Consider the following 27,794-nt stretch of genomic DNA (forward strand, 5'->3'; position numbering starts at 1 on the left):
TTATTATTGGAAAAAATTATATTTTGGAAGAACTCACTACAGAAGGTGACAGAATTCCAAAAATCAAATTACATGAAAATATACATCGCAATTTTCTTTGTACATTAGGTGAGGAAAACTCTGAAGTAGAAGGCAAAGAATATGAAGGGTCACAGAAGAGAGAGAAGGGAAAAGGAGGGAAACTATTTTTGATACCAAACCCAGAAGTTACTCATTTGAAAGCCTACAGATGTGCATGCTTGAACTCAACCTTGAGGAAAAACAAGCCTCCCCCACACACACCCCGCCCCACAAACAGGCAATGAAAAAGGCAGGGAAAAAAAAAGTCACCCATAAAAAGCAGCTCATTCCTATCTTGGACTAACTTAGTCAACTGAACTTCCCAATGAATCACTCAAGTCCCTTGGAAGGTAAATATCCAGCAGGCTGCTCAAGGGTGCTCCATGGCCAGTTTTATTGCTATACCCAATTCAAGAAGTATGTGCAATTGGGTTTAAAAAAGGGGTTGGGAAGGGGAAAAAAAAAAAAAAAAAAAAGAAAAAGCACCTTTGAGACTACAAAGGTCATCATAAAAGAAGACAAGTAATTGATAGCAAATCCTTTCAGGGTTTAATTAGGAAAATTTTAAGTTCTGATGGGGAAAATAAAAGGAAGCACATTTCCAAAAACAAAACAAAAATACTAAACTTTAATAAGCAGGAGATTTTAATTCAGCCCTAGTGGGTCAAAGGACAATTAAAGGGGGGGGGGAGAACCCACAACTTTATCCTAACTGGTTTTAGTTTGACATGCTTCACAAGTTGTTGTTTGTTTTATGTGGTTTTGTTGTTTGTTTTTTTTAAACTGATAGGAAACTATAGGGAGAGAAAAACCTGCTAAAATCTTTAGAATTTACACGATTCTATTCCTAACTACAGACAGCATTATTTGGTACAATGTGTATTTGTGGATGTACATGAACAGTATATATATTATCCGGATCATGTGCTATGTACACATCTTTACAATTCTTCCTGAAGGTTAAAGCAGTTCATTAGATTTCAAAATGCGTAATCATCTTGTGTTGGCACTTGTTAGGCTCTTGTCAGCATTGATAACTGGCATGTTTTATTGCAGCCCAGTTCCAGCCAGTGTTTGCCAACTTGTAACAACAGAAGTCCAGCAATAGGTGGGTAGAGTGCAGGAAAAAAACAGTGCCATGTTTCTCAATTGAAGACCTACAAAGAAATCACAGTTATTAAAATAAAACCCATCATCATCATCAGTTATTTTAAAGAACTTAGTGTTTCAAGCTCAAGGAAGATAATCATTACTTATTCAAGAGCTTTACATACCTCTGAACAGAAGATGCATAAATCCAAAATCATCACCTGAGAAAGACTTGAGTTAGTTCAGCATATCCAAGCTCAACTATCAGACTTTCAGGCTCCTGTTAACTCGGGTTGCTTGTCAAGTGCAGAGTGTGTAAACATTTCATTATTCACACATAGGGCTAAACACTTCTAGATTTATCACTGAAACTTCCGTGCATCACTTACTGCGAATGAAGGATGCTGCTTCAACAGTGCAGTGCAGTACAAAATGGCATAGCGGTGCTTCATTAAGCAATAACACCACAGCTACCAAGTCAGACTCTGCTTGTTTGGAACCAGCTATATGGCCCCTTCTCATCCAATTCATTGCCCATCACTTACTTAGCAGGAGTCACCAGGACTTAGAAAAGCTTTTGCCTTCCAAAAAAGCAACACAGCCAATTACTTAAATATTTGTCATGAGCATTGTTTCAATATGGCCAAGTTTAACATGGCAACAGAGCTGAGGTTAGTTAAGGATACTCTGGAGCGTTACTCACAGTTACTCCCTTTCTCTAAAATAGAAAAAAAAACCCTGTCAGCTGCATTAACAATTCTTACACTCTAGTTATAGGCAGTTGTGTAAGACATTCGGTTCCTTTGCTTAGTCTTTTGATCAATATTGAGCATTTTCATGCTTTCTCTATACTGGAGAAAGTTCTGTTCCATCAAAGCATTTCTGCAGAGAGGAGATACTGAGGTACTAGTTTGTCACAGATGGAGCCTTCCCTCTCCCCAAACCCCCAAAATTCTTACAGAAGCTTAAGAAAGGAAGTATCCCCCCTGTACAACCTTGGTGAAGAAAAACTAACAGGAACATTTAGCAAGCTTTCTAGTCATTCAGAAAGTACAAACCCTTTAAACTACACGCAGTGTCGGTTTTTTCTCCCCACAAATCTTGTATGCTGAAGCTAACTAGTACGTATGGTTTCAGCCTTCTCCAGCTAAACGGGTCAGAGTAGTTTATTTGCCAAACCAACCATTAAGAAAGGGCAGCTTCAACATGAAGCTCTGTTTTGCTTTGAAAAGCAGGAGTGGGAAATTATTAGCTAGTTGAGAAAGTTTTTCCTTGGCATAGCAAGATTAAATACCTGGCCTTTGGTCACTTTAAGGGCCACATTTTTTTTTGATACAAGACCTTTCTACAAGAGCTTATTGTGTAAAAAAAAAGAAAGAGGTCCCATTCAAACTACAGTGGGATTGTTCAAATTAGTGTGTCTTGAGTCAGAAGCTCATTTTTAACAGGGTGGCATAAAGTGTGAATATCACGTCAACTACTTTCAGGTCAAAACTTGTCCAGGCTCTCAGATATACTACAGTTCAGTTTCCAAGCAGAATATAGCTCTTTTTCTGAAGCTATTCCTAAGCCTTCCCCAGTAAAAATTTTTTAGGGCAGCTCAAGAGAACACCACCTTTCTTGGTATCACTGATAGGCAATATCTCAGTTTGATCCTTTCTGATACACTAGTAGACTTTCTATTAAAATTCCCATAGATACTTGAAGCAATCCTTTCCAAATGGTTCCCAACAACCTCACCAGTCTTATTTAAAACCTACATGCAACATCCCACCAACATCTGCAAGATAAACTCCGTATATATGAACTTGAGATAGCAAGACAGGATGCTTTTAAAATTCAAAGGAGCGTTCCTAGCACAACAGCAAACGTGAAGAAATGATTATTCCCTTCTATTACAGCTCTAGTAACCCCTAAGCACTATTAATAAAGCAGGATGAATACTGATAAAGAGAATTTCAACTTCTGAACAGCATAAATACAAGAATACTAAAGAAGCTCCCCAATCTTGGCAGAAGGGGCTGTTACTGCACTTCTTTTAGTCTGTAGTATCAAACACAGCCACAGAACTCCATGAGATCATGGCAGCTGAGAAGAATGGTTGGTTGGTTTGTGGGTTTTGGGTTTGGTTTTTTTTTTTTTTGCTTTTGAGAAAAAAAGTTAGTTCAGCAACACTTAGGCAAGAAATCCTCAACTCAGGTAACTGACTTGTCTTCAGAAGCATACTTACCCTGAAAAAGTGAAGCTACTAGCTGCTGAATAAGTGTCACTCAAAAGCAGTTTCTTGGCTTTTTCTTACACAGCGGGCAACTTTTCTTTTAAATTCTCCATTTCTGTCTTCTCTCCATTCTTTCTGTAATTGAATAGACAGCTTTCAGGTGTCAGTCCTATAACAATGTACAAGTTCTAGGAAGACTTGATGTTTTTAGACATTAGCCATCTAGTCAACACCTAAATTTGCTTACAATCATTGAGCTAGTCACTGAAAACCTGTGACATTCAGGACTTGAAATCTTGCTCTGGATTTCTATGCAGGCTTCTCACAAGACAGCAAGGATGCAGCCTTTCCTCCTTGGGTTTCAGGCATTCTCCAAGACTAACCTGGTGGCTACCAAGATTTCAGAATGTCTAGGCCGAAATCTATTTACTTCAGCCTGCAAAGTAACAGCAAACTCAAACTGTAGACCACAAGCTATTGTTATGGGGTTAGAGAAAATGTCTTTAAGTGCAGCGATGGAAGAAGGTACACAGCTACTGTGGAGCCAGTAGGTATTCAGTGATTTTTAGGGCAGTTTCAACTCCCTCTCAGTCTAGCCAGGACACTCCAGGATAGAAACAGAGAAGTCACAGTATTCAGAAGAGACACAGCAGTATCCTTCGAAAGAAAACACCTCCTAGTTAGCCATGGTTGCAAAGTATTGGCTCCATGAGGAGGACCTTAACAGAATACTCAGCACACCTATGGGGATGGTCTCTGTGACAGGTATCTGATTCAAGAACTGTACAGATGAAGAACAAAGATAAAGCCCAACAGGAAGATAGGCAAGAGGTAAGTCTGAACCCAGAGATGTGCACACCATGGTATCACCAAAACCCACAGGAAAAAGCACAGCCAGTTTTAAGTTTCTTCTGCCAGCCTCATGACAGCTAGATGAAAGCACAGGAGCATTGTATACTGTGACTAAAGTTGACATGCTGAGTACTGGCAAGGAAGTGGTGAGAAAACATGAAGAACCCCTTATTTAATGAAATAACTTCTACAGTTAGTAGTTTTTGATATAAGCAATATATTCTTACTGCAGGGGTGGGGGAAGGGGTTTTAAAAAAAAACCAAACAATTACGCCACACTGTCACCTGAAGCAACCTAACATGCAACACCTTTTCACCCCCACTTGGTGTGAAGGTTGTAGCAAATTTCAGTGAGGGAAAATTAGGATAACTGGTATATTCTTACATTCATCACCTCCAAGCTCACCTAGCCAGTCAGCACGTTGGAAAGCCCAGCATGTCTTATCTTCCCAATGAAAACACAAATAAGGCTACTAATTAATTTGTTCTTTTCAGCAATTAGTACAGCATGCATTTGGTTCCTTGGATTGGGACATAGGACAGCTTAGACAAGATGGCTGAGGGCCAAGAAAAGCATTGAATTTGTGCCCTCCTAGCTTCAGATTCTTAGTTTTTATTTCTACCATTTATGTTTGCAGTACTATGAAGCAAGCGTTCAGAACTGAAGAGCAAGTAAAACTTCCAATTTGACAGCAATCTCTCCAAAACTCTTATTTTAGCTCATGAACTGTTGTATTTGCTTCTCACAATATCTATTCAGGCTCCTGCCCCTCATTTTTCTCCCACTCCAAGAGACAGTACTTCAACATGCGTAGTTCATTTTTCCAGGAAGCAGGTATATCCCTTGCTCCTATAATGCTGTGACCTGCCTGTAACACCTTATTCTCTAGACTCACTTAAAACTAGAAAATAATGAAAGCAGACAAAGTATCTTTTAGTAACTGCCAAATACTGTTGCTGCAATAAACTTGTACTTCATAAACCAAGTAGAAGATGTCTTGATAGCAGCTCAGAATAAAGCACATGAGCTGCTGATTCTTCATTATCCTGATGAGTATTTCTGGTTAATACGAGGATGCAACCTACATCCAGCAGGAGATCCTAAGCTGCTCAAGCAGCACATGAAGTTTAAAAGTTACTTGGAACATCTAATACAACAGCCAGAAAAATAGTTACTGGCATCCAAAGGTTACATCAGTGATGCTTCAGTACTGCCCTCACAGTTGGATTTGGGTTTTAATTTTTGTTCTTTCAAGCTGGGCTAGAAAATGCTGTGTTTCCTTAGGGCATTTTAAACTTTTGCCCTATGATTTAGGTAAAAAAAACACATCATAGTTTTCTGTCTAACATCTCTTTCTGCAGAAGAAAAAAAAAAAAAAAAAAAAATCGCTCCTGCAGTGGCTGGCAGGCAGTGGGATACGCTAAAGATTAAAAAGCTTGTGAGATGCTAGGAAGGTGACAAGCGTACCTAAAAGTATACGCTTTCTCGGACTAGGTCAGCTACATTCAACATACATGAGTCTAAACTGAGGAATTCCAATTGTACTTTTAGCATTTCCTTAATAACTTGCTCCTGCCAGTGCTCTCAGGTTTGCCAACAGAAGACATCTATGTGTCCTGGGTATTTTTGTTTCCACCAGTAACGTGCCAGAAGAAGGGGAGATCTGACATGCAAAAGGATGTTAAAAATGAGGGAATTCTTCACTACAACTTTCTGGTTTTGTTTTCCTTCCCATTAAGTTTGTTCCACATGAGACTTTTCCCATGATAGTTTTTCAGCAGAGCTCAACACCTTTGGAAATACTAGCAGCATAGTAGATCAAAGACTTCAGGAAACTGAACTCCCACCCACTTTGGGAATGTATAGCTAGCTTAACAGAACAGGTTAACACACTTCTAGAAAATACTGCATCTTCTGATTACCATCTCCCTTTTCCTCACTACCCCAGGTAAAAGACCTAGAACTTCTCTTTTGTGAGAGAATATCATGTATTAGTCACTGCTGAACTGCAATTCGAGAGTAATTCAAGGGAAAGTATGTTGGCGTATCTCAGATGAATGGGACCTGAAGTCTGTTCCCCTACTCCCCTCAGAACTAAGATTTTTTTCCCTCCCCACCACAAATACTTATTAGACTAATTGCTATTCTGCTATAAATGGATCTCTTCTAGAGAGCTGATAGCTGTGTTTATACACCCACACAGAATAGGCCGTGCTCCAGAAACACTATGCTGCACAAAACACTTGCATCTCACTTATGCAGAATCCTTACTGCAGATTCACCCTGGTCTTTGACTATAAACCAGGCCATTCTTCCTCACTTCTTAGCCAGTCATTCTAGCCTGGAGCAACACCGCCTCCAAACTTGAGGGCCAGATGCCCAGTGAAGCTTTCAAGTACGTTCTCAAAGCACAGACCTACAGTGTCAAACCTACTGCTTTAACCCATGACGACTGTTGCAGAGGTGGATGCAAAAAGTCACAAAATAATTATACCGAGGGACCCCACCACATTTTCTCCTTCCATTCAAATCAATATATTAGTTAACAGTTTATATTAATGCAGCAAAATTTTTGTCTTGGAAATATACTAACAACATAGTAGGAACCAAAAAAGGTCCTAGAATGTGTTGACTTCTGCAGCTAAACTCAATGGCAGTTCTAACTGCTACGTGTGTATAGCCACACAAGATCCTTGAATTTTCTAAGACTGAAGGAGCTAGAGTTTACCCAGTAAGTACCTCTGTGCACAACTTATTTACTATAAACAAATGCATTACTGCATAGGAGAAATTAAACTATCGCCATGACATCTGACAGCATCTTTCCCTTGTAACCTAGAAGAACTTTCCCAGGGCTATGTAGTAATTGTGTTTCACAACATGACTGCTTCCTTAGCCTGAGATATAAAAGGTTCTTCCAGAAGTTATTGTATTGTTTGTCAAACTAGAAGCAAAACTCCATTACAAGTTCAGGTTTTTACATTGAAGACAATTGGCAGACCAAGAAAAATCTTACCGCTGCATCAACATTAGCAGGAGAATCACCATTGGGATCTGCCAGCATAGAAATAACACTAATCATTATAGTTTCCACTGTGTGAATGGGAAGCCAGCGTTCCTCAGGTTTTTCATAGCCGTATTTGTCTTCTCCAGGCTCATGAAGAATTGAAATGCAGACATCACCATTCTTGTCAACTACAAAACAGAACAAGGCATATTTCAGTAATGAACAACATGCTGGCATTTCTGCAGGGTAGTTACGGAACTGTTAATCTTCACTCCAGCTAGTCTGAAATCACATTGGTGAAGACCCTTTACAAAAAAGGAAAGTAATTAACTATTGCAGAACTCAATCTGTAATAAATAGGGTTTGGTGGAAGCTTGTTATTATGCCTAGGCCTCTGGCAGAGAAGACGCTCAGGGCAGGGAAGAACATAATTCTAACATCACATTGCAGCTTTCAAGACTATTCAGACAGGCTTCCACTAAAGCTTCTTCTGTTAAGTTCAGCAAACTATACAGTCACTTTTTTTTCCACAGCAGCAGCACCAGCTGGATGTTGCTGCAATATACTGGAATATCATTTAAGCTGCTGGAATTAGAAGCTGCCTGACAAGTACTCTGGTATTTCCAGAGCTGAAACTAACACAGCATCAAAACAGTCTCTCTGTCCCGTTTGAGGGGAGCACTGCGCTTGTCTCCTCCCAGTTTTCAACATCTACAATTTCAATAACGACTTTAGAAACCAAAGAACATTCCTCCTTCCCAGTAAACTATTTCCATTTTGTTCTACCTTCCCATCCATGTCCAGCAGTCCATAAGTAAATGAAACATTAGGAGAAGTCGTCTTTGGAGGGACTAAAAGATGCTGTTACTTCCTTTCATGCTACACTGAAGAACCTTGGGCCTTCTATATAGAACCACCAAGTTTGTAATACTAAGATGAAATATTTGAAGGTATAACAAGCAGCAGCTATAGAAGTCAAGTTTCTCCTCAGACCAGAATTTTGCACTTGGGGTGGGGTGGGGGAGGGGGAAAAAAAAATCCCTGAACAGTTACCAAGAATTCAAGAAGCTACTTTTCAGTAGCTTCCAAAAATACTTCAGGAGCAGTCTCTCAGAGCAGCACTATTAAAAACTATGCCATGGTTATTACTTCTTTAGGAAGTGAATATGGCAAAGTAAACGCAGAGTTTCATATTTCTAACATGAACAGAAATGTATCCATTTGTCTTCACTGCATTTTAGTTCTTGGTTGCAAAAAGAAATTGAAACTTTGACATTTCTTACCATTCGGATGCCAGATTTCTGTGATGAATTTCATTTTTGGCGGCCTCAGTGGGTAGTCTTTTGGAAAAGTAAGATGAGCCTTGAAAACACCACCTTCACTGGGGAATCAAAAATATCTTAGTAGAGTTTCTTGTAAGCTTAAGCTGAAGATTGGAACTTACTGATGTATCAAAAGCTCTAAGTTTACCCCTCACACAGCTTAACATCATGTTAGTAATTAACAGTACCATCCTTTCCATATGCAATGCAGAGTTTCTAGATTGAGAAGATCCTTTCATAAGATACTGCCAGTTCCCCAGCACTGTATCTTTTTTAGAATTAGGATGATGTTCCAGAGGGGAAAAACCACACCAAAAATGAAATCTAAAAACTGCCAAGGAATTCACCATCTGGAATTGCAACTTACATTTTTGTTCCCAGTACATTTATTAACAGCAAGAGATCACCAGTAACACCCCTTCTCAAGCACAGCCCAGCAAATACCTGTTTATTCTCCTCCTTTAGATACCGCAGTCCTAATTTCTTGATATCAGCCTGCAGTAGTGAGCCTCAGTGAAAAGTTACAGAAAGCTTTATAGTTGTGTCTACAGCTGTACTTTGTAAAAAGACTTCCAATACCACCTTTTCAACACTAAGCTAAGGGGACTCAGAGAGACAGCGAGGTGTTCTGCATTACAGTTACCCACCAAACTGGAAAACAATAATAAAGAAGAGACATCCAGGTTTTATATGGCATTACAGGCCCATATTTAACTAAGGTAACAGTTTGTTGGGTTTTCTTTTTTTTGTTTTTTGTTGGGGTTTTCTTTTCTTTTTTAAATAACTAGGTTTCAAAACCCAGAAATAGTCCCTTTTGAAAAAATGTGAAGGCCTGTATTAAATGGAAAGCCTTACAGATGGAATATTTTGCTAATGCAAGTACTATAACATTTGCCCTGTTACTGTCATTTCTTGTAATTGAAGTTTGTTACAAAACTTGAAATTGCAAAGGCAGAGATTACAAAAACTAGAACATAACCTCTCAAGAAGGTGCCACAAGATGTGCAGTATGACAAGCTACCCTCAGTAGCCACACAGACAGAAGAACTGGTGCAGAAAAAACAAAGCTGTTCAGTGCAATTTTTCCCCCTCTATTTGTAAAGCAGTAGGAGCTAGTATCCAAATCTCACAGGCTACTGAGAAAATAACAAGTTTTACCACCACTAACCAGAGATGTGCAGTTCTAGCAAGTGTCAAAAAAAAAAAGCCCAACCCCAAAAAGCACTAGATTTAAGTGACTTGGCTCTTAAAGTAAAGCAGTTGAGGGGATCTGAGCCCACAGCATTCATCTTCCACAAGTTTTAGAAAAGAATCCTTGATCCTGGGAAGGGTAAGAATCCTAGGAACAATGGCTATTCTAACATCCATACTAGTCAAGACAAGGAGAGTTAGATTACACTTACTGATAGCCCCAAACCAGTTAAGTACTTTCTTTCAAAGTGAAAAAGTTCTTTCCCTTTTTAAAGAAACAGATCCTAAAGCTACTAGACTGTACCGCATCCATGGTTGTCCCTCATCAACTACATATAAATACAGCTCTTTAATTGGATACACATTAGAACCCAGTTAATGAAGTACAGCTGTCAGTTAAGGGAGATGGGTGCCATTTTTAGCAACATTCCTGATAAAGGGGTCTCTTGTCAGTAGAATTATGCACTGAGTCTAAAGTCTTTTTAGGTAAACTCAGAATAAATGAAGTGGGACCAGGAATGAAACTGAAGTTTGAGATTTTTGAACCGCCTGGTGAAGTTACACGATTATGTTCTACTGCCATCACAAAACGGACCAGGGAGGAAGGATTCAGTATAATGCGACATTGAAAAGCAGCAACTAGGGACTGGAACAGAAGACAGCGTCTATCCAAAGAGCCTCAAAACAAGCTCAGCACCTTATTGAAGTGGGGAAAAAATGCTACTGCAATTTTTAACATATAAGAGGTTCAATTAGAAGCAGTATTTCTTTACTGAAAGTATAAAATGGCCATAAGAATATAATGGAGCCACTACAAGACTGTTCAAAAGAGGTCAACAGAAGTTGGAGAATTCATCTCATGCAAGACTTGAGAACCACAATGTAGTGAGCTTAAGGAGGAGCAAAGCAATTCGATTACTGTGCTTAAGTACTTATTCAGAGGTCTGCAACTTCATGTTGGAACTAAAATTGACCTCAAGTAAATGTCACCAGGCTTTCTGTATCAGTAATTTCCCACTGGAACAGCTTAATGATGGAGAACAGAGTTCATCTTCAAGAGCTACACTTTAAGCTGACCTCTTCTGCACATGGAACCTTTTCCCAGGAGCTAGAGTAGATGATCATATATAATCTCTGTGACAAAGCAAAATCATTCTCTCAATTAGCCAGATATGTTGGGAGGTTTCTGTTTTGGGTTGGGTTTTTTTAAGGTTGTTTTTTCGGGGGTTTTTCAAACCAACCAACCACACTGCATGGGCCAGAATGCTTCAGGTATACAGCAGTGCAAAAACACAGCAAACTTAAAATCCAGGAAAAGAAGTTACTGTGTGAACTGCATAGTTTTGTGTTCAAATGTCAGTTAAAGAACCCAGTTCTTTCGATAAAGACAAGCTTTTCGAAGCCCTCTGTACAAGGTTTGCCAAGAACCCAAATTTGATCAACACTGAGGTACTTTAGGTCACACTAGGAAGTGCTCCCATCTCAAACTGACAGGACTTGAGGCTAATTCTACAGTCTGCTGCAGTTTCCCCAACTAGAACCCTCTTGAATATTTTCCTGCAATCACCAGCATGAAGTTGTAATGGCTTAAAATTGTACTATCAGCTAAACTGGAGCCTCACAGCAATAACAGCAAATAGGTGATTATACCTGCCTTACTTAAATGCGTAAGAAAACAGAAGCTGCCTTTAAGTATAGCCTAATCTTTCTCATTTCTACACAGGTACAAAGGGATTAGTGTTGCATTTTCCCAGGGGAGCAAAGCAGTTTAGAACTTCTATATAGCAATTCAGCCGTTTACAGGTATTTTACTAGCAACAGAAAAGTATTACCTAACTTAGTCAGTACGAAGATTTAGGTTAACTTCTAGTCACTTAGACCAAACTAGAACTATTAAATCCGAGTTCACTTAAGGTTCTGTATAAGTATGAGTACTTACTATAGTGTATCTGGAGGACCAATAATAAGGACTTCCCATCGATAAAGATCATTGTCATCTATTAAGCCCGCTGAAAAGCCTTCCACTGGATTTTTGTTGAGCTCTGTGTAGGAAAAAGAATTTAAGAGTGACTTTAGGTGCCTGTGATATGCATACGCGGTTTTTGCTCATGCCTCTATATGTGACCAAAACACCCCATGACTTTCAGTGATTTGGTGCCTACTGATGGCCTTATGGCCTGGGTGACTTCCCTCACCTCCCTACCACACATGACACATGCTGCCAGAGCTGAGACCGTGGCCTGACTAAAACTATCCATGTACATCATGAGCAGAAGGGCCAAAATAACTCGGAACTGTGGGACACTGTCTCCTAAGGTAGATACCAACAGGTGTCTGAGCAAGTCAGAAAACAGATTTTTTTCTATTAATAAAAAGCCACAGTGCTTTATAAGAACCGTGAGGAACCAGATGAAACTAAAGTCTAACTCTAGAAAATGTTAACAGAAGAAAAAGCCACTCTATGTTTTTATTTAAAGCTAACATCCTACCTCCCTTAAATGATTTTTTTTCTCCAGAATCTGAAAGAATTTGAGACCTGTACCCAGTGCATTCTGGAGATAATGATTTATTACATTCTGAACCACTCGAGAGAGCATGGAGGATAAGCTGTTATGCTGTTTAGGTTTGGGGGGTGTGGGGTGGGGGGGTTATTTTTTGTCTCACAGCTTTATCCACTAACGATAAACAACACAGCAACATAAGTTTATAGGCTACTTCATTTAGTTACTGCCAGATAGAAGGCTTATCTGGAAATAGCTATGCAGAAATCACACCTAGATATAGATTCCACTGAGTTTCTGTTTTCACCGTGCTCCAAGAAAAAGCATAAAATTTGGAAATAAACACCTCGAATGAGTTATGCCTAAAAGTCAATTTGGGGTTGGGGGAAGATGACATCTCTTAACCAACAGCTTCAGGTCAAAAACTAATTTAAATGCCATATTGATGCCAAATTCTTGACCCAGCATTTCCAGAGTATATACAGAGTCCTGATGGATCTTGGGCATTCATGATAGGGGAAGAGACAACATTATTCCTTAGCTAGTCAGTAATTTCCACATTAAATTAGTACAGTAATAATTGTAAAACAAAAAAATTCCTATTTTAAGTCCTGTCAGACATTATACAGCCCACCTGGTTATATTCCACAGCACAGTTAGTCTACTTATTTCCTCTCTGTAAACCCAATAGCTGTATTTTGTGTTGATTTCTAAACATTACAGACTTAAGTTCAGAGGTCCTTATTATACCCTCAGGTACATGCAAAAGAACATCAAGTGAGAAACTCTTATCTTTACAGAGAAAAGGCTACCATTAACTACGAACTGATTTGCCCATAAGCTTGCAGTCAGTGTTTGCCAGTTAAGAACTTAACTATTTAAAACACACTTTAAAAAAAATGCAAGAATAATCAATTCAGGCTCTACACAGAAAAGTCCACACGGGGAGAAGAAAGTGCTCAGCTCACATGAAGGCCCAAGGTCCTGAAGAGATAGATAGCAGGAATATCAATTTTGTCTGGTCATTGGTAATTCAAATTTATCCACATAGATGACCAAATGTTAAAATCCCAAGAAGAGTACTGGAAGGGCTTTTCTGAGAAGCTACTCAGCAGGGGTTTAGTCAACAGATGAGGTCAATTATTCACTCTTCAAGTTGCAGGACAAAGACTTAGGTATTGAACCAAATCACATTTTCTCAAGACAATACCCAAGACAGAAGGTACCACAGGCTATTTAACCACCAGGCAAGCTTCAAAACCAAAAACTACAGCATGGCCACACCTCCACTAAGCAGATCAGTTTTCATGCTCTGGCATCTATGAAAGTTTGTGGTAACAGCTGTATGAGCTTGAGTAACGGTTCTATTTAATTTTGATGAAAGGGGTAGAGAGACTAGGTAAGTATCTCACATGAGGTGAGGAGTTCACCAGCCCCTTACTACCTCCCTACTACAGACATTCCTCCAGCATCACATATTAAAAGTTCCACCACATTAGCAGTTGAATAACATGCTTTTTCATGCAGGATTTTATTTTTTTAAAATTTGTCTATTGCTTATGTGAAAAAAGCCACCTCCATTCAGGACACTTAAGTCATCCTTTTGGATACTATGTTAGTATTGTAACACACAATATTCAGCATGACAACTACATAAGGTGAGATACTAGAATATCTGCACTCTTTCTGTTGACTTAAGACTTTCAGACTTGAATTTAAGCCTCCAAAACAAGTTCCTTCATTTCTGCATTTCCACAGGAAGAAAAGGGTTTATGCAGAGTTCTGTGTAAACTGCTATAACTCAAGCAGCTCACATTTAGGTTCCTTATTGTTTTCTAGTTATCACTTCTCAGTGACAAGACTGTAAACAAGCCTGCCAGAAGTTAAGACTCTGGAAAACTCAGCATGCTTCTTTCTAAATATGCTACACTATTTTCAAGTCCAGCATACACATTTTCTTCTCTATTTCTTGATTTGTGCTATTTTGATTTCTTTTTATACCTGTCTCAGCCTCCAAATAACTTTTTTTAATCCTCAAGTCCTTTGAAACATTTTTCATGTACTTATTCCCAATGAAACCTAGCTCTTACACTCTGACTCATACCTAAAACCTTGCAGCACTATATTGCAAGAGATCTGCTGAGAAGGAATGAGATTGCTAGATGCCAACTCTTATAATGCAGAAAATCTGGAAACTGTGTGAAAGCGACAGCCATTGACAAAAATCCTCAGTTTCAGCAGTTATGGAAATTTGCTTGGTGGATGTGGCCTGTAAAGCAAATTATGATGTTACTTCTTTTACAGGAGGTGGCATCGGTCTCTGCTTATAAGAGGTTCTCATTTTCCTTCCACAGTAGCAATACTGAAGCATAGCTCAGAAAGCTACTGCTTGCACAAATACTTAACTTGAGGTAAAACAATGGATATAAGCTCAGGCACCTTCTCCACTAGAGGTATGCAGAATTACCACAGGCACATTAAAATGAGCTTTTCCATCCAGACTATTTATGCTAAACTGCACATCAGCTAATGGCTGGCAGACAAAAAAGGAAATCTCAGGAAAGTTTTGCACTGGGACATGAAAAACATCATCCTTGGCTGCTTTACCATGGATAGCTAAGAGCTGCTACTTGTTAAAACTTGCAGGCACTGAAGCCTATGGTTGGTTTGGTTGTGGCTTTTTCCCCTACATAAGGGTTAACTAGTAGTACCACCTCTCTCTCCATGAGTAGAGACACAGTAGTGAAACCCATGCACCAAAATCCCAAATGAACAGTGATGCCACTATGGCAAGAAAGGAGCACACACACACACACTATGCTCACAGTCACAGGAGTCAGCTGCTAGGCAGAGGGACTTCTGCCCACCAGAGCCTCTGGTGACACTGACACTGCACTCAAGAAAAGGAGACACCTGTTCTCTGTGTCTGTCATTTCCTACCAACTACAGCAGTTAACTACTTGCAGCCTGAACAAGGGTCTTCCCAGACAAACACGTGGATGATGAGAATGTTTCATAAAGCAAAGGATTCAATTCCCTCCCCCCACCAGGGAGAGGTAAGAAGCCCTTGGTGCAGGTCCCCTACAAATCCATGTTGAAGAACTGACCTACAACTCCTGGAAAAGCAGAGAAGTCAGACACCTATGAAGAACAAAACTGCTCCACATTATTTTTTTCAACACTTAGTTTGTCTTTGAGATTTCTTGTTTATCTAAAGATATTCCGTACTTTTTAAATGTAAATGAGTATATAAACCATCTCCACCATGCCCATATGCCTGAATAAGCGCAATTTACTTGCTACTATTATTACATAACATGGTTTAGTATTTCTGCCAGTATTTTCTGCATTTCTGACAGTTTAACAGAAATTTTTCTTCCCAGAGAAAAAATAAGTTCTTACATTCACTCTAGAAGCAGTTTCAGGTAGAGTCCTTTGCAGCTCAAGCAGCAGCTGACAGCCAAAGCAGCACAAACCCAGACAGCTGCCAAACAGCGACATGCTGGGGAAAGAATCCTGTGGCTGCTTATAAATTATACATTCAGACCCTTTAATCCCAGTCCTGAATCAATACCCAGTTTGGGAGATGAGGAAGACTACAGGCCCATAATCTAACAGAGTTGTTTTAGTCCAGAACAGACTTTAATATCCAATGCCTAGACTCCCACATGATCTGCCAACAGAACACAGTGCTCCTTTAGCGGTTTAGCTCTTACTAAAGCAGAACTAAGTTACCATTGCCTTAAACTGGAGCTAACACAGTACCATAAGCTGTGCTTCCATTTTCAGTGTTTAGCTGACACCAAACTACTGGTGTTCCCACACTCACTATAACTGCCTTTATTTAAGCCAAGAGACTTTCACCAATCCAAAAGCAAAACAGCATCAACAAAAATGACTAAGCAGAAAGAGCCCCATGGCTACATGTAGCAGCTATGTACGGCATCTAAACTTTTCAGCTTGACGTTTCACCCAGCCAGCCACTGCATATGAACGCTTCAGAGTATTTTAAGCTTCATTACAGAGCAAAGCTTTCAAAAATATAAGCTTCTACATTCTTTTTAATAGCAGCCTTTTTAGTAAGTTAGACAGCGGTTGAGTTTTGTGCAACCAGTGGGTTGACTCCAGCACAAAACCAGAGACTGGACAGCCCAAGTTCTAGCTAAGGCTCCTGGAGAAATGATCTAGCCAATTTACACACAGTTCCCAGAACAAGCAGGCCATATCAGAGGTTTACATTTGCTATACACAGGCTTGTTTCTTGGTTGCTTCTTCTGAGTCTCAGCACTAGTCCAGGAGCTTCTAACAACTGTACAGACTGAAAATCCTCATTCTAGACTCCTCTTCTGTGTACCACAAGCCATGACTTCCATATAGTTATATTACTTAACTGAGGTCAGTTATGATTTCCAAGACTTTCCTTTCTGCCTGCATACCAAGCTGTGACTCTCTGATTCTAGAAGATGAGGGCTGAGATAATGCTAAAGTAACATGATCTTGCAGAGATGTATTCTCAGAGCTCTCTGTATTATCTACTTTCATCATGTTCTGTCTTGCTCCACAAGCTCATCCAAAAAAGTTCAGACAAAAACAGCACGAGATATGCACACACTCCTGGCAGCCACTTGGGCAGTGACCAATTAAGACAGAACAGTTTTAGTCTCAGAAGGACACTAATTATTTTGGAGTGAGACTGAAGCAGTAAAGACAAACCTGTCTTAAAGAGAGATCTCTACCAACCAGTTCAGTAGCAGCTCTCCATTTGACTCTTAACTTTAGCCTAGCAACTAATTTCCAGTGCTCCATGCGTCACCCCCTGTTGATAAGGGCAGCATTATAGACTTCTACAGGTCTAATTCTCCCCTCAGTTCAGGGGATTTTTAGGGAGGGTTCTGTTGGCAGCATTAACAGGCAAGTTTCTCACAGAAATCGTCTCAGTACAGTGCTACACGGCTTCGCACGCTGCTGCATCAACATGCTTCGTTTGCCATCTCCTCAGCTATACCTGTAGAGCCTTCCAATGATTTGCACAGGTTTTGGAAGGATGGAGGACAAGGTTGGAGGTTTCTTGTTTGATTTATGTTTTTATTTCCAGTCAACTTCCTAGCCAGGGCCACAGCTCAGCTCTGCAAACAAGAGGACAGCAACACTAGCCCAAAGCAAAGAGGCAGAAGCTCCTACAACTGCCAATATGGGTCTGTTGATTAAGATTATAGCACCAGAGAAACTTGGCTAGAGAGACTCTGAAATTATATTACTAATAAGGTGTCTGTCACATTATTCTAGACGTAAGCTAAGAACCAAGTTTCTTTGTTGTGTATGTTCTGTAGCTCCACATTCGCACGAGTTGTGGCATACCTGAAGACAGACAATTGAAAGTTCAGGTCAGCTATTTAGTTGAAAACTGAGGAGTTCCCCATAGTCCCTTTTTTCCAGCGAAGTAACCACTGACAGACATTGTCAATGCCCTCTTAGACATCAATCTCAACTTCAAGGTCTCAAAGCCAGCTCTCTCAGAGTCTCAATTAGACCACAGATACTGATCTCACCTGGCAACCCAGTTTCCTCTGCTCATGATCCACTCCCATGCACCATTCTATACAAGAGTCATAAAGACAGGCAAGAATAGAAATGACCTATTTTGAGACATTTTCCTTCTGTAGCACCCTTCATACATAGAAGCCTTCCTTGTACACACACTCAAATCAGTCCTCTTCCAGCATCCCACACTTACCATTACCCAGGAGGAAGGTCTCCTTCCCCCTCCCCCTGATGTGTTTACCATTAAGCAAATGTCTACAACTCAGTAACTTAAGTTGCTACAGAGCACAGTTAGAGCACAGTACTTAGTGCCTACTAAGCCCACAAGACTTTTCTCTCAAGATGAAGGTGCTGTTTCAGTTACTTTCCTGTCCAAATCAGCTTCCATAGAACACTGGAAATGCAAGATATACTGATGAAAACCTTTGCATTCCATTGTTTTAAGTTCTGAAATAGTTATGCTTCCAAAATTAAGATTCTCAGCAGTAAACTTAGAACATATGTGCAAATTAATATCAATCATGTATTTTTGGTAGAAACTGAGATAAACTGTTTCCTGAAAAGCCATCTTTGGCTAGACTGCTTGAAGCACACTGTCTATCCCATCACATCAGAATCTAGCACAGTTACATCACCCACGTTAAAATGGAGGTTGAACAGATCTTAAAAAAATTCCTAATAAGGTCTGAATTTGGGTGGGAAGTGGTATGAGGAAGGGAAGAACAAGGATGGTCAAGAGGATTGAAAGAACCCTGATTCTGAAGTCCACACCTGAAAGGAAGCAAGTATCTCACCAGGAAACATTCCGTGGTTTGCCCATAGTCCACTGCAGCACAGGGTCACATTCATTACCACACTCAGTATAACAGAAACACCACCTTCATTTTGTCCTCAGTGTCCAATGCATGTTTCCACTCTAAGAGTCAGACAAGTATCAAGTGGGTACATGGACCTGCCTGTATTTGAGACTGTCACTCTCAGCAGCATTCAACAGGGATCTCATCAGGATAAGTTGTTCCTGAGACTCCATGATTATCCCAAAGCAGATGTCAAAAACAGGTCAGATGAATCACAGTGTGCATGTACTTATTTCTCTCACCTACAAAGGAGCCTACAGAGCTCCAGGTGTCTACTGCCAAATTCTAGCAGTTGTGTGCAATACAAGGGTCATCCTAGGTGCCAGGCGTATTAATGTAGTTGAGTCTAGCATGGACAGGATGAAAAGTTAATTAGCTTAACAGCTGTTTGCAGATTACCAACAGACTAAAGCTACAAAAAAATTTCCATTCAGGTATCTTCTGAGCAGTCATACACATCAGCCCTGAAAGAGCATTGCTGAAAAGAGCCAAGAGCTCTAGGATGCTTGTGGTTTACATACAAGAATAGAACACGATTCTAGGAAATCCACTAGAAAGTCTGTATCACAAGACTGTGCCATAGGGAGATGTTAACATGTGAGTAGTTCATCAGAAGCTTTCTTCATATGCATAAGTTGTTGTGCAAGTCAAGGACACTTTTCCAGCCTGTTTTCCCTCTTGCTTATATTATAACAGGTTTGTATATCCTAATTTGAGCTACATTGTTATTTAGAATTGTCACTTCTCTAAGTGACTCCTGACAGCATCACCTTTTAGATGAGCGTCAAGTACAAGCCAACAAAAAAAAAAAACAGCCAGTCTGACATACCAGGTACTGTGATGACTGCATGGAAATAGGTTTCCCTTAACTAACAATTCACCTACAGACAGACTGTATGTGAAAGCCTTTACAAAGGGCTTCTATCAAAAAGTCTTTACTATTAATTCTAAACCTGTACAAGCACTGCTAACATTCATGCCCAGGGGAGCACTTATTTTTATGAATCCTATTTCATTTAGATTGCTATACTTAGTATTCTTACAAGGTCTTGATATCTGATCTCTGTTCCAGCTGATATACCTTGGACCTAAGAGCAGGAAGAAGAAAATATGAACATTTACACTTGCAGGGTGGCCTGAAACTCAGACCTACTAAATTCCATAAGCAAAAGATCTTGCCAGGACCAGTCTACTGACAGATATGCACACACCACGGAAAACTGAAGCACAGGCCTGCACGTGAAGTGTTACCCAGATTCTGTTCCCATGCATTGGGACGAAAAGCAGACAGCACGAGTTTGAAGAGTCACATGCCCTCACCAAAGCCACCTGCTCTTCTTTCTACAGGCACCTAACTTTGCCCACTCATTTTAGTATTTGGTTAGTTTACACTTTCGGAGCAGCAGCCACCTTTCAGTTTTGTTCCACTTCATTAGAACCCTATCTTTATGCTGGTAAAAACATGCTGTACTTCCACCCTATTCTAAACCAATACTTGAAGCTTACTTCTGCAGAATACTTTAAAACCCCCAGCCTTACAGGTAGCAAACAAGAACACCTAGATCAAAACAGATTGCATTAAACACATTAGAAGAAAATTTAGCAGAATACCTATTTGAGGAAAATAAGTTTTACCTACAAAGTTCACTTCTTTTCAAAGTGTTTAGAATAGGGCATTGGGAGAAGAAAAAAGACAACCTGTACCAATATCAACCACAAGAAGGGACCAAGTAACCCTATCTTAGATGAATATGCGTGTACTGTTCCAAGTCTCCCTTGCATTAATAAAAACACAGAAGAGTCAAGGCAGAATCAGTTATAATTATGTGGTTTTATTTGAGGACTATTCACTCTACTTGATTTACCCCAGATGAAGTTTCTCTTAAACCAAAAAAAGACATTTCTAGTAAATCAACAAATCCTTACAGTTTACATTTCCACAGCAGATAGTTCTTTAGTATTAAAAGTTGGAATCACTATCAATCACAGAAGGCAAGACATTTGAGTGGGATTTGGGTGATTTAACATCTCCAAATAAAAAGATCTTATCAATAAAGTGGGAATTCTTCTAATGAAAGTATTTTCTCAAAAGCTGTTAATTTGCTCCTTATTTCACAGGATCTCCAGCAACATTCTCCCATTCCACCATTCTCTAACAGAGCAGAGCATACTGCCAGATCCAGATATGTCCACACTTTGGTGTAACTTACAGTGCCTTGTTTGGGGGGAGCAGAAAAGGAAAAAACTCATTTATGGTAAGCTTGGTTGTTTCACTGAAAGATTAGTAATCTGACCTAGCCAGAGCCAGCTGGCTGTGACTTTAGCTGCCCCATCAAGGGGTAAGCTTATGAAGCAGGTTGTTATTGCTTCATCCTGTTCAAGCAAGTGGTTGAGTCATCAAGCCCCTCCACTCTGAGGTTTAGCTAAACGTCACTTTCCAGAACTGCCAGCATCCCTGAATTTTTGCTCTTGTGACTGCTTTCATAAATACTCTTTTCTTTGAAGAGGCAGAGTTCAGCTTATTTCTGCAAGAGGAACATTTGAAAAACCTAACATGTGCAGTTAGTAAAGTTTGCCACAAGTCACACCCATTATGTTATTTGCAGTGCAACAGAAATTCAGGCTCCTTATACTGCTCAGACTCTAGTCACTGTAATAAGGCATGTGTTTTAGCAATGATATTATCTATCATTTCAGCATGAGCAAGGTAGCTTTGATGCTTCTGTCAACACATCCTCACAAAAAACAGGATTACTGCATCTGCTGTAATGGGGCCCTACTCTGCAAGAGTGTTAAGGTGAGAGGTACACACACATTGTAATCTAAGCACCCCAAAAAGCACCAGAGCAACAAAGATTGATTGTTATCTAGAAATATGAAAGAGTCTTTTAAAAAGAGGCAGGGAGGTTATAGCATTTTATGCAATACAGAAGTTCAGTTTGACATCTGCAGGACCTTGGAGTCTTAACTATTCAGGATAATGCAGAATATTACCCATCATACAAAAAAAAAACTCTCCACGGTAGCTAACAGGCAGACTAGCATCAGCGCAGTACTTCAGATCAGTGGCACTCAAATGATTATGTTGTAGAAAAACCTGCTGTAAGCCAGTAAATAGCCAGTACTAAACTGTAAACAAAGGCTTCTTACACCAGCCACCCAAGAGATACACCATCTCAGCGTCAATCTATAAAGTGATCTTAATTCCATAATTCCCTTCAGAATTCAATACTGATATTTCAAAAATAAATCCTATGTAACTGCTACAAATTGAACTAGCTCAGCATTATGCTACAAGATTTTTCTACACAAGTAAAAATTTTTGAACTGTCATATTAAGCATATAATAGTTTCCCAACATGTTAGATTTTAATTAGACATTTCTTACTTTGAAATAGGAGCTGTATATACTTTAAATGGAAATACTGCCATGTTTCTCATGTTTGACAAAAATATTAGCGCAGGGGTTTTTTTGTATCCTAAGCTGGAGAGTATTTACAACATAATACAACTTCAGCCAACAAGAGCACAGTTATTCCCGTTTTCAGGGATCCATGTTATGTTAAAGACGACTCGCACTTCTGGTTCCACTGTGCACTACTGATTTAACTGCATTCTCCCTAGATGATTTTCCTGGATGAACTAGACAAGTCTGCCTACTCTGTCAGAAAGGATTTGGCAGAAAAGATGAAATAAAAGCATTCAGAGAAATGCCTCAGTCTGCAAAAACCCTTGGACTTGACAGCTCTGGAGTCTCGAAGAGTAGCTTTACACTCTCAGTTGTCTCCTGCCTCCTTCTAAAGAGCATAAAGTTTTGGGGCTGTACAAAGAACACAGTTTATCCTCCCCTCACTTCCCTTGGGGGGTGACCCCTGCTAATCTAGTGCTATATGAATCTACATACTTGCTGTTGCCTTTTGGTTTTTTGGAAGTTCAGAGGCACTTCATTCTTTTAGTTTTTCCTGCACCTTACCCATAAGAGGAAACGGACAGGTCACGGCTCCTATTTCACACTATTACCAATCCACAACAAAGTGCCTTTCTCCTTCAAAAACAAAAAGAATACCTGTAAGAACAAATATGTTTATTGAATTTTAGGACATTTCCAGATGCTGCTAGAGCTTATAGCAAAGATGATTTGCAGAGAAATGGCCATTTGGCTTCAGGGATCCACAGAGGAGAGCTTCCCTTCAGCCCAAGCCAGTTAGACTAGCACTCTAACTGGCTTTGGTCCCCACTCAGCAGTTCCTTTAAACACTTTAAAAAAAATACAACAAATAAAAACTACCCACAGTTCTGACTACCTTGATTTGAACTGTTCTTGTGCCCAAAGCAGGGCAAGTACACGTCAATATAAAAACAGCTACTACACTATTTCCCTAGTGACATAGCTCAATATTTCATTAGCAAAGGCACTGCGAAGCTACTTAGTATTTGGGATTAAAAAAACAAAAAAACCACATCTAACTTGAAGTTATATTTTATGACCGTCATTAAATATCCCTTCTCCTAGAGCACTATCAGCATCCAGAACACGCCACTTAAGTCGACAAGCGTGTTGTATATATGGTACCGTGGCACTAGTTACCTGCTCAAGTTACAACACAAGCCAGCTTGCTCCAGAAAAAAATAGAAGTCTGTCTTCACACACTTATTGGAGCAACCTGGGATTGCGTTGTCAAGTTTCATTCTGTGTTTTGATAAGACCCTTGGTTTTAAGTCTCACTGACAACCAAAAAGACTTACCAGTTGACCTTCACTTTAACAAAGTCTTCAAGAATCAAACCAACTCACTGAAGTGCTACATGCCACAGACACCTGTTTTCCCCATAAGTCTTTATTAAGAACCAAAGCATATGGGAGACAAGACAGCTAACAGTTCTGAGAACTACTGTTTTACATTCCTTTCTCCTCCTGTCATTGTTTTTTCCTCTTGGCATTGAAAAGAGCTATCCAGTGTCCCACCCTTTAAAGAGCTTCTACATTTCTCAACTGTTCCGCCATTACATGGGTTTCAGACTCCCCCTTCAACCTCCCTCCACTTCTGGGTGTCTTGCTCCAAGTCTAACAGCTCCAACTTCATATCTCTTGTGCTTGAATAATCCTAATTTGACAAGTGAGTGATCTAGAGCAATTTAAACTGGTTTAGATCATGTAACTCATGACCTGTTCACCATCCTCCAAAACCCAACCACTAGGTACAACCCAATGACTCACCACACTCGATATAATGCAAAAGCTGCATGTAGCAGAAGGACTGAAGTATCAGCCCCACCAGGGGAAAGAATACCACACTGCTGACTTTTCTTTTGAGGTAGAACAAGTAGTGTGGATGTAAACAAAGGGACACACTGGAGCAGCTGAGACTTGGAAGAAGACAGTCAGCAGTAGGGAAGGAAGATCAGACATCATGAAGCTCAGTCTCTGCATTGCAACTCCACATAGCCTGCCATCAGAAAAAGCAGTGTCAAGAGTCCAGTTTCAGCTCAGTTCAGATGTTGCTTACGTTAACACATATGGAGGAAACTATTTGCTCTCTCAAGTCAGTTACTCCAGACAGGACTTTTGAAGAGTTCAAGACTCTTCTTCAGTACTCACCACACTAAGTATGCATACTCACAACCACTTTTAATATTGCTTTCAATTTTTTTTAAATACATGTAAAGGGATAGCGAAGACACTAATAATACTTAAAACACAAAAACCCCACAAAAGAGCTGCCTGTTACATGCAATTGATTACAATACTTGAGTCAGCACAGTTGAATCAGCAGCAGTAATAGGGGCAACTGGAAAAGCTTACCAGTTTTTACCATTCCACATGAAGCCTTCATAAGAGAGTAAGCAGAAAGGGAAACAGAAGTTAACCCCCAAATCTCACAGTCTACAAGTCTACCTACATATCCAACCAGCTTGTGCTTACAGAAGGTCTTAAGACCTCATAAGACAAGGGGGGGGGAGGAAAGCTACACAACAAGCAGCTGACAGCTAATACTTACTGAAAGGCTTCAGCTAAATGCCAGACTTTCTTTCATGGAGCACAATTAGTCAGTTAAAAGAGAAATTCCAGGCAACCAAAGAACTGTATTAGGTTACCAAATGCTCATTTTTATCAAGTTAGGGAGCAACTATTCTACCCTATTACTTCCCTAGAGGGATCATTTATAGGAAAGAGAAGCTTCACATCAAATCCCATCTGCAGCTCCTGTAGTAAGCCTATATGTAGTGTTATTAGCATATGCAGACACCTCACTGAACTTCAGCAGTTACCAAGGCATTAAGAGGTGCATGCTTATGTTCAGGAGTGCAGCCACGGTAGGTACAAATTTGTGGTTTGGGTTTTTTTAAAGAATGTCACTTTAACGGGATAAAAAAAATCCTGTGCTAATATTTAACTCCATTGAAGTTTCCCAAATTATCATCAACTAAAACCAGAAGATAGTGCCGGAGATGCAACACATCATCTAGCTTGCTATACCTGGTTATGCAACTTCACCTCCTTACTGCTAACAATATTGTTTTCCACCTTACACTTTCAAAGACATTACTTAAGTCTCTGGCCAAAATCCTCATCCAGGAATTCTTGTGCCACGCAGTGACCCCGTCCCTTTGTATGGCTACTCAGCAAACTTCAGCCAGCGCTATATTTGCCTGAGTTTAGGTACACCTAGCACACATTTCCTTATCTGGCTATGAAGCAACTTCTACATAAGGGACGAAAATGGCAATCAGATTCGCCCAAGGTGCGGGGTAGACCCGTGCGTTTTCGGGGGGGAGATCAGTTTATGCCGGCCGCAGAAAGCCAGAGGGCAGATGCGGGGCGAAGGCGTGCGAGCGGGGGAGGAGCGGCGGCAGGGTCCTCGCCGCAGCCGGCCGCCGGCTCGTTTCTCTTTAAATCTGGCAGCGAGCGACACATGGAGCTGCATTGTGCGCCCCGCCGCCCGGGCGGCCCCGCGCATGCGCGCCGCCGCCGGGCCGGCCCGAGCCAGGTCCCCTCAGCGGCGGCGGCCCAGGCAGGGCCCTCGCGCGCGGCCGCCCGCCCGCCCGGGGACAAAGGGAGGGGGCGGGGGCGCGGCGGGGACTGGCGACACGGAGCCGAGCTGCCACCCCGCTCCCCTCCGCCGGCCTCGGGCCCGCCGCTCCGGCCCTTCCCGTCCTCGAGCCCAGACTCCCAACTCCTCCTTCCCCGCACCCGTCCCGCCCTCCCGCCCCCGGCGGACCCCCTCGCCCCTCCCTGCGGGCTCCCCCCCGCAGCAGGCGGCGGGCAGTCCCGCTCGCCCTCCCCGGGGCCGGGTCGTGTGTGTGTGTCCGTTCCACACCCCTCCGCCCGGATCCCGGTGCTGCCCGGTCCTCCCCCGCCCCCTTCCCCCCGCCGGTGCCTGCAGAGCCCCCGGCTCCTCTCCTGACAACAAAGGGGGAAGCGGCCTCCCCCTCCCGGTCCGCCCTCCCCGGCGCGGGGCACGGGAGGTGAGGGGGGCAGCCGGGGAGGGGAGGCGGGACGGGGGCACCTCAGGTCCCCGCAGGAAGGTGCGCGGAGTGGGGCGATGCACCCCGGGCCTCAAGTACCGTTTCCAGCCGGGGCGGGGGGGGGGGGAAACCCGCCCTCCTCCGCTTCTTTTCGGTGCCCGACTAACACCCCCTGACACCAGGGAGGCTCCGTCCCTCCCGCCGCGGGGAGGAAAGCTCCGGCTCCCTTCTCCCCCTACCCCCGCCCTGGCCCTGGGGAGACAGGGCCGCAAGAGAGAGCGGGGAGGCTGCCAGGCACGGGGCGTGGGGAACAGGGTAGCGGGGCCGCTGCCAGCCCCCACTTCCCTGACGGGACGGGGGCAGCGGAGGAAACGCTCCCCCCCGTCACGACGGCCCTGCGCACCCCTCCCCCCGGCTCCCCTGGCAGCGATCGCCAGGCAGGCTCCCCCTCCCCCCCTCGGCCTAGTTCCCTCAGCTCCCGGCTGGGCAGGAGAGCTGCGGGGGGGGCGTAATCTCCCCTTCCCCCTCACACACACCCCCTGCCGTCCGCCCGCCCCCTCCCCCGAGCCGGCGCCCCCTCCCCCACCACAGGCCCCGGCCCCTCAGAGCCCGGCCTCCGCTCCCCTCCCCGCCGCCCCCCCCCCCACCCGCGGCGGATCGCCTCCCTCCCCCCCGCCGGCCCCCAGCCCGGGTACCTGCTAGTTGTCTCCGCAGTAGCAAGGCGGACTGGAGCTCCGTCATTCTCCCCCTCTCTCTGCCCGGGAAGGGAGTCCCAGCGGCGGCGGGGACGGCGCGGCTCCTGGTGCTGCGAGCGCCCGAGGCGGCGGCGAGTGGCCCTCAGCCCGCCCGCACCGCGCCCCCCGGGGGTCTGGTGGCTCCGCGCCGGCCGCCGCCACAGCACGCAGGGTCCCTGGCAGGGGCGCGCGGCCGTGGCTCCGTGCCGCCCTCCTCCTCACCGCTGCCACCTCCTCCCCCCGCCCGCCAGGAATTTCACTGCACTCCGGGCCGCGGCGCGCAGGCGCACTCCGGCCCGGCCGCCGGCCCTTCCGCGCCGCCATCTTGAGAGGGGCTGTGGGGTGGGGAGGCGGGGCGAGTAGGCTTTCGGCCGCCATGTTGAGAAGGTCCTCTCTTCTTTCCCCCCCCCTCCCCTTAACGCCCTAGCCTGCGGGGAGGGAAGGAGAGCTGCTGCTGAGGAGGACTTTCCTCAGATCCTCAGGATGGGCGTAGCGCGCTGTCCCTCCCCAGCACGGTGGTTCTGCTGCTGGCTGCTTTCCTAGTTGCCTCTGCTTGCACCTCACGGAGAGCTGAGGGGCTTCTAAGGGACAGCTGTTTGCTCCCTGTGAGAGACACGTCTTCCCTCAGTTACCCCAGTCCATGGGACTGTTCTCAGATCCAGGGCAGTAAGTAACAAAAGCTATCTGGGCGTTTTGTCCCTCAAAGCCCTGCTTGTCCTTAGGCTGCAGCCATCTCCCCAACCCAGTTTTTGAGGAGGAGCTAAAAAGCGCAGCTAAAAAGAGCAGGCTAAAAAGAGTTAGCAGCTGCTAGATGAAAGTTGCTCATGCAGGATTGATGCAAAATGTAGGAGATTTTTGTCTGTGGGTGTGATGGGGATGCTTGTGTGAGGGGGAGCGCGCTGCTGCGCTGAAGATGTGCCCAGGAAAGAGAAAGAAGTATAAAAGGCCTAAGTCA

At 42.6% G+C, this 27,794-nt stretch overlaps 2 protein-coding genes across 5 annotated transcripts in view; one reads left to right on the plus strand and one right to left on the minus strand.

The window, feature by feature from the left end:
• Window positions 1-27,107, minus strand: UBE2G1 (ubiquitin conjugating enzyme E2 G1). 4 transcript variants are annotated; one of them, XR_010375499.1, is made up of 7 exons: window positions 26,801-27,107; window positions 11,680-11,782; window positions 8,511-8,608; window positions 7,237-7,415; window positions 3,380-3,502; window positions 1,335-1,370; window positions 1-1,217 (listed from the first exon to the last, which is right to left on the minus strand). XR_010375499.1 is itself a non-coding variant. In XM_064467601.1 (7 exons), exons 2-6 carry the CDS (start codon window positions 23,882-23,884, stop codon window positions 3,416-3,418), a joined length of 495 nt encoding a protein of 164 aa, XP_064323671.1. In that variant the 5' UTR covers window positions 23,885-24,085; window positions 26,801-27,107; the 3' UTR covers window positions 1-1,217; window positions 3,380-3,415. The 4 variants fall into 4 exon arrangements, 3 of the variants coding, with proteins under 3 accessions (XP_064323671.1, XP_064323670.1, XP_064323672.1); XM_064467601.1 differs by lacking the exon at window positions 1,335-1,370 and adding an exon at window positions 23,857-24,085; XM_064467600.1 differs by lacking the exon at window positions 1,335-1,370 and having other exon boundaries at window positions 26,801-27,105.
• Window positions 25,989-27,794, plus strand: part of LOC135316038 (protein spinster homolog 3-like) — a 48,032-nt gene continuing 46,226 nt past the window's right edge. Inside the window, exon 1 of the mRNA XM_064467597.1 lies at window positions 25,989-26,105. The gene's annotated coding sequence lies outside the window, so the exon portion shown is untranslated. The remainder of the gene's footprint in view (window positions 26,106-27,794) is intronic.

This window comes from Phalacrocorax carbo, chromosome 17, assembly GCF_963921805.1.
Source record: "Phalacrocorax carbo chromosome 17, bPhaCar2.1, whole genome shotgun sequence".
Taxonomy (NCBI): Eukaryota; Metazoa; Chordata; class Aves; order Suliformes; family Phalacrocoracidae; genus Phalacrocorax; species Phalacrocorax carbo.

Coding starts and splice junctions, on each gene's coding strand:
- UBE2G1 (XM_064467600.1), bottom strand. CDS start 26,846: ATGACGGAGCTCCAGTCCGCCTTGCTACTGCGGAGACAACTAGCAG. Junction 11,783..26,800: donor ACTGCGGAGACAACTAGCAG/GTACCCGGGCTG, acceptor TTTCCTACACAG/AGCTCAACAAAAATCCAGTG. Junction 3,503..7,236: donor CTGCTAATGTTGATGCAGCG/GTAAGATTTTTC, acceptor ATTCAATTACAG/AAAGAATGGAGAGAAGACAG.